General features: G+C 42.5%; 1 protein-coding gene across 1 annotated transcript; it reads right to left on the bottom strand.

The window, feature by feature from the left end:
• Positions 1-781: 781 nt before the first annotated feature.
• Positions 782-12,209, bottom strand: LOC117761280 (solute carrier family 41 member 3-like). The gene is given in 14 exon segments (XM_034585004.1): positions 782-853; positions 2,111-2,398; positions 2,516-2,664; positions 3,735-3,869; positions 7,836-7,915; positions 8,002-8,146; positions 8,483-8,629; positions 8,779-8,923; positions 9,597-9,668; positions 9,915-10,022; positions 11,287-11,320; positions 11,322-11,447; positions 11,978-12,051; positions 12,138-12,209. Coding segments are annotated over 13 exon segments (1,467 nt in total). The 3' UTR covers positions 782-853; positions 2,111-2,218.
• Between the last annotated feature and the right edge of the window lie 1,025 nt (positions 12,210-13,234).

Below are 13,234 nucleotides of genomic sequence, written 5' to 3'. Positions count from 1 at the left end.
GAATATTCACATCCGTAGATGCTATTTTCAGATCACTACAAACATCTGTCTAAACATGCATATCAAGCGGTTGAAAAGGCCCCATACAGCGAGAGGCTCACCGAGTCATTTCTACTCAGAAATAGCACAAAGAAATATCTGTACTGTCTTTATCCGGAACGTATAGTAACATAGAGACAGTCAAACGACAGGATACCTTTAGTGGCACTGTGATGCACAAAAATATAATATCCAGTAGAGAACATCAAACGCAGAGAACTGAAGGCTTATCACGGTGTAAAGGCACAAATCTACAAAAAATAAAGACAGTAAAATCCTAACATTCCTCCAGGCAGTGCAGCATCTGTTGATGCACATTTACACTCAGTTTTATAATTTAATTGCCCTAATACAATCACTTGCCATCTAACATTTTAAAAGCTGACAATGGGTGTACAGATGTTTAACCAGGTAACGATACTGTGGGTTCTTCAGTCTCCGTTGTGTCCATTTTAGATGGATGTTGTTTCTACAGGGCCAAGCTTGGTGTTGATTCAAACTCCACAGAGTCCACACTGTCCTCAGCTTATCTTTCTATGTTGAACCAGGTCATGTTGACTTTTATTTTTGCAGCCTCTACCTTGTAATAACTCCATCTCTGATGTGAACCCGTATTTTGAGCATGAAAAACCATTCTTATGAGTAAGTTATTTTTTTGTTGACTAATTATGACCACTAAAGAATAATATAATCTGTCCAAACAAAAGTCTAATCTGTGCTCAAAAGATGTCTGTTATTTTCTGTCGCTCAGTTTTTGTCATTTGCTCTTTATCTCCTGCTCTTTGGGACGCTCACAGTGTGTTTATCCTGATCCCTGCACACGTGTCAAACACAGAATATTCAGAATACTAATCAACAGTTCCTGATCCAGTGTAAACCATACATAGATTTGTATACATTACAATGATAATGAACATATTCTTTTTGCAATTCATTTTTTCATTTTCCTCATAAACCCTCTTCATTCTGTATAAATGCATGAAAAACATTGCGCGAGCAACCACACTGGCAACAAAACAACCAGAAGTGACTTAATCCCGTTTTTAGACAAAATTGTTGCATAACTATAAAAGTCTGTTCAGACTGATGTAAATTGGTATTTATTCCCCCAGCCAGCCGATATGCCAACTGTCTGTAAGCTCTAAACTGGAAGAGTCTTTCCAATAAATTGTAGTCAAGTTTGGATCCCAAACATGTAAAGGGGAAAATGAGGCTGTATACATAGGGCTATATCTGGTAATAGTGTACATTTTTTTTAAATTCCAAGATCTAATCTGAACAGTTACTATGGAATGACAGAGAAAGCTAAATATAATAATAATAATAATAATAATAACTTTATTTATATAGCACTTATCTAAATAATGTTACAAAGTGTAATATTGTGTCTGTGTGTATTTGGTCGGCTCAGCCTCCGATAGCCTCTGGTTAATCTCCTTTTCCCTCTCATCTCTGTGCAGTAATAAAGCGTCAGGCTTTGTGCAAACTGGGGGGTTAGGTCAATTTTTACAGCCGAGGTTAACACTTGTGTGTAATGTCATTAGTTAACCTTAAAGGGATAGTTCACCCGAAAGTGATAATTCTGTCATTATCTACTCACCACTATGCCGATGCCGGGGGGCTTCTCACGTTTCTTTACGTTTGAAGAATTGGTTCTTAGTTACTTCAATTGTATTGGATTTGGCTGCAACGCTGTTTACCCCTGAAACTCCAAAAGTGTTTTGTGGACTCAAACACTTCACCCACCCCTCCATCGGCATAGTGGTGAGTAGATAATGAGGGAATTTTTATCTTTGGGTGAACTATCCCTTTAACACCTGGGTTAACCCTCTTATTCATTTAAAAATGGCCGCTGTGAAAACGAGCAAAAGGTCAGTGGCTCTAACTGTGCACTTGCACAGTAGGGAACATAATCATACAGCAAAGAATAGATTTCTTTTGGCTGAATTTAAATTATTGGCATGATGATCATTTCTTCAATGGAATGTATGGGCTTGAAAAAATGCAAATTTCTGTGCTCAAAATATCCCATAGTGCCATCAGTAGGCATTAACAGAATGCCCTAACTTGCCTCCTGTGGCCTTTCTTCCTCACCTTCTTGTTGAAGGAAGTCCAATGGGCTTCTTGTACCGCATATAGGGAACAGTACATTCAGCATGTACAGACAAACTTTTCTGTGTCAAACTCCAGCCCCAGATGAGCTGAGCGTCAGAATGAGTCTGAAGCTCAGAGCCAAGAAGCCAGTCCCCAACAGGTCACCGAGAGCTGTGAGGTATGGGATGGAGAAATTGTCTGGATCGAGTCCCCTCTTCCACAGCCAGCGCACCATCAGCCTGGCCCCGTAAAGCAAAATCACCACCTGCATGATGACAGTTGATTCAGATTTCAAATTGGAATATCTCAGATTAGTACTATTTAAAGACAAAAGTAAAATTAGTCTTGTAGGTTAAAACATCTTCATATCGGGTTATTTGACCTGAAGCAGAGCAGCAGACAGGTAGCAGATGATGAAGGAGAAGGTCATGGCAGTATGGCCGCCCCGCAGGAGGTGGATGGTGTACAGGAAGAGGAGGTGACCCGGGACGACGAGGAGGACCAGGACTTTGGCTGATTGAGAGTTCACGTCTGGGTCAACACAATACAAGTAATAACAAGTGTGAAGCCTATACTGTGTTTAGCATTAACTTAAAAACAAGCGTTAGGTGTTAAAAGAGCTAACTTTAAACAATATACTCTTGTGCTACATAAAAGCATCAGTGCTGTTTACAGATGTATCAGTAGAATTGTCAACCATGATTTTATTTTCAAATGAACCCTGATCGTCTGGTTGATGAACATCAGAAACAATGATTGGTGCATCTGTACTGAACCAGTTGCATTATTAAATTCACATTTCACATAAACGTGGTTCATGTCTGGTACAAACAAGACTTTTTAAAGGAATAGTCAGACAACTTGTGGAGTTATTTATGGTCTGTATGTAGCTGGAGCTAGGATCAAGTTATTACCTCTAACCTATTCAAATGATGCCATATGTTGTTCTTCAAATTAGTGTTTTTACACATCACAAACTGATTAACAAACTGCTAACTTCAGTCAGAGTCAAGCTGTTTCCCCCTGTTCCTCGTCTTAATGCAAAACGAAGGTAGGATAAGCGTTACTAATCTGTTGACTGTAGCTTCATTACAGCACAGAAGTGAGAGTAGATCCTCTCATCTAACTCTTGACAAGAAAGTTATTGTATTTCCCAAAATGTCAAACTATTAATTCAATTTATTTCCTCCTACTATTTCACCAAAGTAGCTGGTTTGAAGTGAATTTTCCGTTTGTGTCATTTTTGTGCTGAAGAACATCCTAATTATTCCATTAGCAATGGAAACAAGACTGCTATGCAACCTACTGCAAAACCAATATAACTAATTAACAACTCTTTCTGTTTCTCTTTCTATTTTCGTGGAAAGAGAGATAGAGACTGCTAGAGAAATATCACAACATAACTATTTAGCTCTATCCTAGACTATTTATCATCTTTTAAGCTGCCAACATTTCTTCAATAAAACTCTGCCTCTGAATCGCAAAGGCTGTTGAACTCAAGTGTCACAAACAGAAAGGATCCAGACAAAAGCTAAACTTATAACAAAGAGCTATATTTCTGCACAAAGCCTTTAAACCAGGTGTTGGTTTTTACATCTGACCTGAGGAGCAGAAGGTATCACAGGGTCCAGGACAGTTCTCATTCTTTTTTAATGGAAGGGATCCAGGAACACCCCAGTAGTGGAGGTAGGTGGACATCCTGCTGGCCTGGATGGCCACCAGATTTCCCCCTACACCTGCATGGACAGGAAATGGTATTCATGAAAGTGTTGCCAGAGACCAGTAATGATAAAATATACAAAACCATTTCAGGATTCAGCTGAGAACAGCAGTAAGGCTGACTGGTATCCAACGGTTGCCGTTGTTCTCTGTCCCTCTGAGAGCCTCTTGGCTGAGCAGAATAGAGGAAAAATAATTCACCAGCCCAAACAGTAATTTGACTTGAATCTACTCAGCAGTTATTCCTAACTCTCAGGCTCCTGTGGGATGCATTTCTCTGAATGTCTGGAAAAGGCAATCTAGCTATATTCATTGTAACATATTGCTCTTCGCTTCAGGCTGATTTCATTTTGGCTTGCAGAGGGTTAGAGCACATGGGTCATTGGAGCAAAACAGGGGGATTGTTTCTGGTCAACATGGCAGGAGGGAAGAGAGCTGAATAGGAATGCAAATGCACTTCCTGTACTGGGATGGCAAAGGAGTCTGTGGGAGCACCACGGCTGGCAGGGATGCTGCGGAAACGGGAGCGGATGAATGCATAGTTGGCATTCTGATCAGGCTTTTGGTTCATGTAAAGACCATTGTTATGGCTCTCTACTTAGTATGTGTGGGCAGCAGAAGATCTGGCCCCATGTGCCTCCCTGAGGGTCCTGACAGAGAGGAGACTTTCCCACCTCGTGACTGACTAACACTTCATACCTGGAGCCATTTAAAAGTTGAGCTTTGTCTTTAGCACTGTGACTTATTCACTGTCTGCATGTGGAGACCCCAGGACTTATAAATAATGGGATTAGCTGCTGGGCGCCTGCACGCTTTAGCAATTTCCACATGACATCAGTTGCCATTAGGCTTTTTCTTACAATAATGAAGGTACTTAAGAGGCTTAATTATCATTCTTCAGATTAAGACCATTAAAACACCATAACCCCAAATCCCAGCTCTGCTTACTCCTGTAGGAAAATATGTCAGTGTTAATTCCTTTTCCAAGAGAGGAGAGGTCACTAATTGTTTCAGTTTAAATGAAAGGGGCATTATTCACAATTACATCTATTTCAGTAAAAAGTAACCACTACTATTATCACAGTTAATTTCATATCTCTGGCCCTGTGAAATGAGGACTTGTCTGACAAAGTGTCCGCTGAGCACTGTATCATACATCCCTGCAGAAATTCTGTCTCCTCTAGATTCAGACTAAAAGGACATCTAATTTCTCTAAACTGTTTCCTTGTTTCCTCTCTCCTTGCATCCTAACTCCTCCTTGGCATCTCTCCTTGCATGTTCAGTGGGAACCAATCGGATGCAAAGAAAAGTTACAAGTGGGGGAAAAGGTGGACAAAATGTAATTAACCTTCAAAGTTTTGTCAAATCCCTGCTATAATAACCGTAGTTTCAGATTATTAATGATATAATATAATTATACAATATAATAATTAATTGAATTTAACCGACATAAGTGATCTAATGACTAGCTCTCTATTGCCATCAGCATGTTGATGTTCTCACTTCTCCAGGGAAATACCTAATAGGCATTTACTTGAAGTATTGGCCCAAAATGAATGCTTAATAAACGACCTAATAACACTTTTAATGTGATACAGTGCAAATAATAACCATAAAGATTTGTATCTCACAAGCAACTTATAAGTAATCACAGTTAAGACTGGAAATGAAATCATGAAATATAAGTTTACTACTGAATCGATCAATGAATTATTTCTCTTTTTAAACCATGTATCTAAATTGGTCTAACTGCTCAGCTGGGAAAACCTCATCATATACAAAAATATCTAGTTCTCAAGATTACACCTGGTTTATCTCCTCCTCTGTCTTTTTTCATCAACTTCAAATCTACCTCCAGTAGAACTACCAGAGGTGCAGCCAGGGGGCGCTGCACAATCCCACTCTGGCATCTCAACATTTGCTGCTATTGTATTATGATTATTGCACGATTTTTTATTACGGGATGCCTTTCAACATCTGGCAAAGGTACAGCTGATGAAAATCACCTAGTGCAGCTAACTCGGGTGCATTTACATTTGTATTAAATTTTTTTTTAATATATATGTAAAGTATTTTAATATAAATAGTCCCTTCCCAAATAAAGAATAAATGAATACATTTAGATTCATAGTGTATATATATAGTCAAATAAAATTAAAAAAATCTCCCTCTCACCCTCCTTGTTGGGGGGGGGGGGTGGTATTGTCTTCCTCTGCCTGGGAGTTTGAGGGTTCTGCGCAGTATCTTAGCTGTTCCTAGGACTGCACTCTACTGGACTGAGGCTTCAGATGTTGATCCTGGAATCTGTTGGAGCCACTCTCCCAGTTTGGGGGTCACAGCCCCCAGTTATATACTAACAACTATATAACTATATAACTACTATACTGCTAAAAAAAATGAATGGAACACTTCAATCTCACATGAAATCTTGATGAACGAATTAATCCAGTTGAAAATCTTTACTGATGTATATTCTATAATTTTTTGAGAACAAAATGATGTAACAACGGTCAATGGAAACCAAAATCAGGCTGGATTCGAAACCACACTTTAAATCAAAGTGAAAACCTGAAATCACAGGCTGATGCAACCTGCGTGAATTTCATCCTGGCAACTCATAATGTGACTCAGTAGTGTGTGAGGCCCCCGCGTGACTGTATGCACTCCCGACACGTCTGGGCATGCTCCCTATGAGTCGGCAGATGGTGTCCTGGGGATCTTCTCCCAGACCTGGATCAGGGCATCAGTGAGCTCCTGGACACTCTGGTGACACTTGGCGGTGTCGGACACACCAATACATGACGTCCCATAGGTGCTCAATTGGATTTAGGTCAGGGGAACGTCAGAGCCAGTCAATGGCCTCAATGCCTTTGTCATCCAGGAACTGCCTACACACTCTGGCCACATGAGACCGGGCATTGTCCTGCACCAGGAGGAACCCGGGGCCCTCTGCACCAGCGTAAGGTCTGGCAATCTCACCGTTGGCTATAACATGGAGTTCTGTGATCCTCCAAGGATATGCCTCCCAAGACCATCACTGACCCACTGCCAAACCAGTCATGCTGGATGATGTTACTGGCAGCATAACGTTCACCACAGCATCTCCAGACTCTTTCACGCCTGTCACATGTTCTCAGGGTGAACCGGCTCTCATCTGTGACGAGAACAGGGCGCCAATTGTAGACCTGCCAATTCTGGTGTTCTCTGGCAAATGCCAATCGAGCTGCGCGGTGCTGGGCTGAGAGCACAGATCCCACTAGAGGACATCGGGCCCTCATGCCACCCTCATGGAGTCTGTTTCTGACAGTTTGGTCAGAAACATGCACACCTGTAGCCTGCAGGACCGGTAAGGAGCTGATACGGGTCCTGCTGTTTTGTTGATGCCCTTCTACGGCCATGTCCAGCTCTCCTTGTATAACTGCTGGTCTCCTGGTATCTCCTCCATGCTCTTGAGATTGTGCTGGGAGACACAGCAAGTCTTCCTGGAGGAGCTGGACTACCTGTGCAATCTGATTGGGCTGCACATACCACCTCATGCTACCAGTAGTGACAAGGACACTAGCAGAACACAAAACTAAAGAAGAATTAGCCAGGAAGGATAAAGAGAGAGCAGCTGTCTGTGGCCAGCACATGCAAAATCAAGACAACCTCTTTTTGGGGGTTGTCTTGATTTTGCTTCTCCATTGGACATGTTGTCACTTTAATTTGCACCAAAGCAGGTGAAAGTGATTCATTATAACTTGTGCTTCCTAAATGGACAGATTGATATCATTGGAATTTAACTGACTTGCTGTTATACTTTGACGATTAAGTGTTATGTTTGTTAGTGTGTTTTTTTTAGCAGAAGTTATAATATATATATAAAATAAAAAGACTCAAAACAGACGATACACACCTTAAAATAGTCTCAGTCTAAATAAATAGGTTCATATAAAGTAAATAAGTGTGGAAATGGTGCATTAATCAGACAGGATTTTACTCACCGTTGATGACTGGTGTGAACACTGCCATTCCCTCAAAGTTTGGATCACTCACTGTCTTATCCAGAATCAGGCCACCAATACTGAAGAGATGACAACACAGCACATCTCAGTGAGTCTCAGTGGGTCACCTGGGTCTAAAGCTGCAGCTGTCAGCCTGTCACCTCACCTGCTGATGGCCATGGCCATGATGACCGGTGTCCAGCCTGACTTTAGGACCTCTCTGACCGGTGGAGAGCGGCAGGCCATGGTGACCCAGGCTGGGATGAGGAGCAACCAGAAGACACACACCACAGGAGGCAGGTACCACATGTCTGCACAGAATAAACCGGTACAGATGAGTTTAATGCAAACAGGGATTAAGAATTAAAAGGATGTGACGATGATATGAAAGAGTGCAGACAGCAGGTAGAGGTTTACTGCTGTTCTAAATCAAATGTGGACTATGCTGCCATCTTCTGGTTGAAATGCATCACCACTGCACCACCAATACTGCTGATGCACAGTTATGTAAATGTTGATCATCTTTTGCTCCTAATATCTTTCAAAAACTCTTGTGTCAGTGTAACTGATTCGATTTAGGCTTCATCCTTTTTGACCAACAAACAAGTATCTCTGCACGTGCTTCCCTGATAAGTGTGACCTCTGACCTCTGTAACAGAAGAGGAGGCTGCTGACCCCAGCGAGCACAGACAGCGTGATGACATCACCAAGGCTGGCCGCAATGGGCGTGGCCACGTTATCCGGGTTAATCCCCATTTTCCTGGAGCCAATGATCACTGCCACCATCACCAGACCTGACAAAGCATCAGACAGAGTCTTGACATAGAAGACATAAAAACAACACACCAGGCTCAGAAACGTTCCTGCCCGCCAGTTGCATTCTGGGTATCCAATCTACTCTCAGCCCCTCGTTTCTCTGCAGCACATTGTGTGTATGTCTCACCTAGAGACAGAGCAGTGATGAAAGCAGTGGTGACGCTGCTGGCACACAGGATAGCAGCCTTGATAAGATCCCCTCTCCCCCTGGTCAGAACCCCAAGAGCCAACGCTGCAACCGCTGCCAAGAAGCCCACAACTGTGGCCTGGACCTGGGGAGGGAGGACAGAGCCTAGAGGATCTATTCATTATATTTATTTATTGAATTTGTTTATCAGTCTATAGAACTCTCTTTCCATATTTGTATATCATCATCGAAGGAGGTGTGTGTTTGTTGGTTGGACGATTGGTTGGATTCTTTGTCAGCAGCATTATGCAATAACTACGGAACAAATATCAGTGAAACTTGGGGGATGGATGGAACATGGGCCAAGAACATTTTGGCTCGGATCCACAGACAAATGGAAGGGTTCAGGAATTGTATTTACCATTGTCTTTAACATGGCAAGATAGGGTGTTTACTTGACCTTTTGTTTTTACAGATATCTCGATTTAACGATCGATGAAAAAATGTGTGCAATTTGCAGCTTGATTTAATTTACGGGGACTGTTGGGCCTTGGTGGAGGTATGAGCTCAAATGAATGTCATTCTAGTCTTACCTACATGTTATCTGTCTGTCTTAAAAACAAGTTAGAGACTGTATTATGCTGTACATGTTTTTGTGATGTTAGTGAAATACATACACTATTTGTGACTACGCAAAAATGACACACAAATCATTGTAAACCCATTGGCTGAAGTGTTCTGAATTGTACTACACATTGAACAAAGTGATGCAGTGTGTTATCCTTATTGTATGGATGTAGTATGGATGAGTGTGTCACCTGAATGAGAGCCAGATTACAGACCACCAAACTCCACTGCTGCTGGGCCTCCTCCATCTGCCCTGTGTTCGCCTGTGGACGTTTCCATAGACTAGTTTATGTAATCATGTGTCTCAGTCACATGGTTTTGGTTTTTAAACAAGTCTCATCGAAATGTTTATGTAAAAGATGTTAGAATTACCCTGATAAATGCTTTGATTTGTCTTCGCTCAAAATCCAATACAAACCAAATGAAAGAATAATTGTTTCCATCTCGTTCTGATTGCATGTGTGTTGTGTTGTGTTGTGTTGTGATGTGTTGTGTGTGTTCCCACTCACTGCTGTTGAGAGTCTGGATGCCAAAGTCATCTCTAGATTCCCCTTCAGCCCCACCAGAGCTGGCACCAAGATAAACACCTCTGAGATCTCCTTGAACACCTCCCAGTGCTGAAACACACCACAGTGTTCGTTTAGGGCACAATCTGCTGCCACCGAGCACAACGCCAATACATTACAGTGAAATACACAACAAAAACTATTGTTTTAATGAATTTTTAAATGAAAATGTAGACTGGTATTTAATTTACTTTTTTTTAACTGCTGCAACACACTTCAATGAACCTTTGAAACATTTGCCAACAGTAAATGAGGACTTGAAAACCTTCTTTCTGCGATTAAAGCCAATGCAGCAAAATCTGATTTAGATCATTTTTTAATTCACTTGTTCTTGATCAAAGTCTGGTGCCTAAATTACCCGCAAGGCATTGATAGCACTGAGAGTTACAGTTAGCAGCTGATGTAGCGGCTGGATCACAGATGTCAGATTAATTTCTTTCCAAATGACTTCTCATGTTTCTCACATCCACTCTGAGAATGTTTACCTCTGAACAGTTGGACTCGAGCGTGTTGCAGGATTTGATAACTGTTTCCATGAAACCCGATAACCTGATGCTTCAGCTAGCAGCTGACTGCCCTGCTGCCTTATTCAGTTACATTGAGCTGTTGTTGACATATCTACAAGACGTTAAAAACAGGGAGAGAGCTGTCTGGTGGCTCTGCTCTGTTTGCCTCGTGCTGTCCTGTAATTTGTGTAAATATTCAGTATTCACTCAAACAAACTGTTACCTGCCTGTTCTTTAAAGGTATGTCACTGTCTGTTTTACCAAGAACCCCTCTATAGATTTTATTAGATTTATATTCAATTATATTGTAAATTGCATATTTTTCCTTTTAGCACATTTAGCAAAGAAACTATAATTTGTTTGTATGCATCATCCCTAGATTACTTACATAAACATCACATTCACTCATTTGTCTGACGCACTCGGCCCTCCTGCTACTCGCCATTAAAAAAATTAACCCATGGAAACCAGTGGTGATGATGAAAAAGCATGAAACAAGACCAAGCATTAACTTTCATATTCATAATAGGTGTTAAGGGGTTAGGGTTACAAATATACCTGTATGTTTCGAAACAAACATACAGCTGATGATGCAGTGATAAGAGTGAGACAATATTACAAATAGGAAAATCTTCTGCAGACGAAATCTTCTCTCTGGATCATCTATAGTTCACTTAGATAAACATCCCATTCACTTATTTTTCTGATGCCCTCGGCCCTCCCACTACTTTTATATTCACAGTATTTGTTTAGAGACATATAACCTGTCTGGTATCTAATCTCAACAACAAGACTACTTTTTTCCATACTTGCACTGTATCCATGAGTATCCCGGCCGGCACCATACGGCACCAGGATCTGGGCTGCGATCATCCATGAGCTCTCTGGCAGGAAGCCGTGAGGTGAGTGGGTCAGTTTACATCTGAAGTCCCTCAGCTTCCTCCCCTGGAAGCCCAGCTCCAGACTCAGTTAACCCATCCCTGCCTGAAAAGTCCTGCTGGAGGTGTCACCAAATCTTTGTGTCGACGGCATCGATGACACAACCATTAGATAATGGTCTATTTCCACAGAGGGGAGAGAGAGTATTCCCTCTTTTGTTTGTGTGTTTCCAAGTTGTCACCTCAGGCTCTTTAAAAGTCACCGGTGATGGTTCTTGACTGAAATCAGTTGTTCATAAAGTTGTTTGGCAAAGAACTGTGATGACACAACAAGCTTGTTTTGTTCTTCATCTTTCTCTCCCACAGGGCAACAACGCAAAGTACTGTGCAAATGGTGGACTAGTCAGAGGAAGCTGCTTTCCTAGACTTGAATGGATAACACACACACACACACACACATACACACACACACACACACACACACACACACACATTGACACTCATGCACCCACACACAGGTCCACTTGACAGCAGATCTGTGAGGCCTCCTCTACCACTCTGCTACTGACAGACCACACACACACACACAGACACACATACACTTCCTCCTCTCATGCCTCACTCTTCAGCAGACGTGCTGCCGAGGTAGAGCGCTGGAAGCTGGGTCTCTCTCGGGGCCTGAAGAAGGTCCAGGTCCTGTAGGACAGGGACATCCAGAAGGCCAGCAGCTTCTTCTCAGCCCTCCTGTGCTGCTGCTCCTTTTCCTCCTTCTCCCTCCACACGTCCCTCTCCTTCTCCTCACTGCTGTGCAGATGGCCCGCGTGAGCTTGACCACCGTGGAGCCCCTTCCTCATTTTGATGAGGAGAAGGCCGGGATGCGAGCTGGGAGTTGGGACACTGATAGACGGTGGGACTGAAGAAGTATGGAGCCTGTGGTTGTCCCTGCCAGGGGCTTCTCTCTGATTGGATAGATGAGTCGTGACGGCTCTCTGTGATGGAGACAAGAATGTTTGTGTGTGTCTGAGAGAGAGAGAGAGGGAGAGAGGAGGGGGATGCTGCAGACGTCTGCGTTCGAGCGAGGCGACCACACTGTATCAGGAGTCCTCTTCTTCAATTGTCCTGCTCCTCCTGGTTTTTAGACTCAGAGGATGCTGCAGCTGTGTGCTCCCCCTCTTTGATAACAGCTCCTCCTTCCCCTGCTCCTCGATGTCTTCACTATGAGTGGCTGACGCACTGTGAGCAGCAGCAGGTGCCGTACCTGTCACCGACACGTGGTGCTGCTGCTGCCTGTAAAGGACACAGCTTGTCCTGTTCGACTGGGGACAACACAGGCTGTCACGACCTGGACCTTTCCAGAGTAACGTTTCATTACGTCACTCACCTGTCTGTTCCGTTATTATTCTCATACCATTTGCTATTCCATTCAAATATAATGTAAATATTTGCATGGTACAGTTTATAACATACAGCCTCCACATACACTCAAACTGCTGCTTGTAATAGGACGATAAAAAAGTCACGTTCTGACACTTTGTTCTTGTTTTTGCCTCTTTGCCCTTTTGTTTGAATTATATAATGCAAATACATGCAAATAGATGAAAGGAACATACGCACATACACACACAAACACACACACACACACACGCACACGCACACGCACACAGAGTGACTCAGCTGAATAGTGTCCTTGAGACATGACTCAGAATAGCTGCTCCGCTGCCTGCAGCTCCCCCCTCTGACTGCTGCCTGTAATTTGGATTATGAAGCAACAGCTGCTATACACAGTGGGGCTGTAACTGAGTGTTTATGGCGTTCGCACACACACTAATTTAATGGCTGAGTGGATTAAGAGGAGTTTTCCTTCTTCTTCTTGAAGATC

The sequence above is a fragment of the Hippoglossus hippoglossus genome, chromosome 5 (genome assembly GCF_009819705.1).
Source record: "Hippoglossus hippoglossus isolate fHipHip1 chromosome 5, fHipHip1.pri, whole genome shotgun sequence".
NCBI classification, from domain to species: domain Eukaryota; kingdom Metazoa; phylum Chordata; class Actinopteri; order Pleuronectiformes; family Pleuronectidae; genus Hippoglossus; species Hippoglossus hippoglossus.
This window is presented reverse-complemented; position numbering and strand designations above follow the sequence as displayed.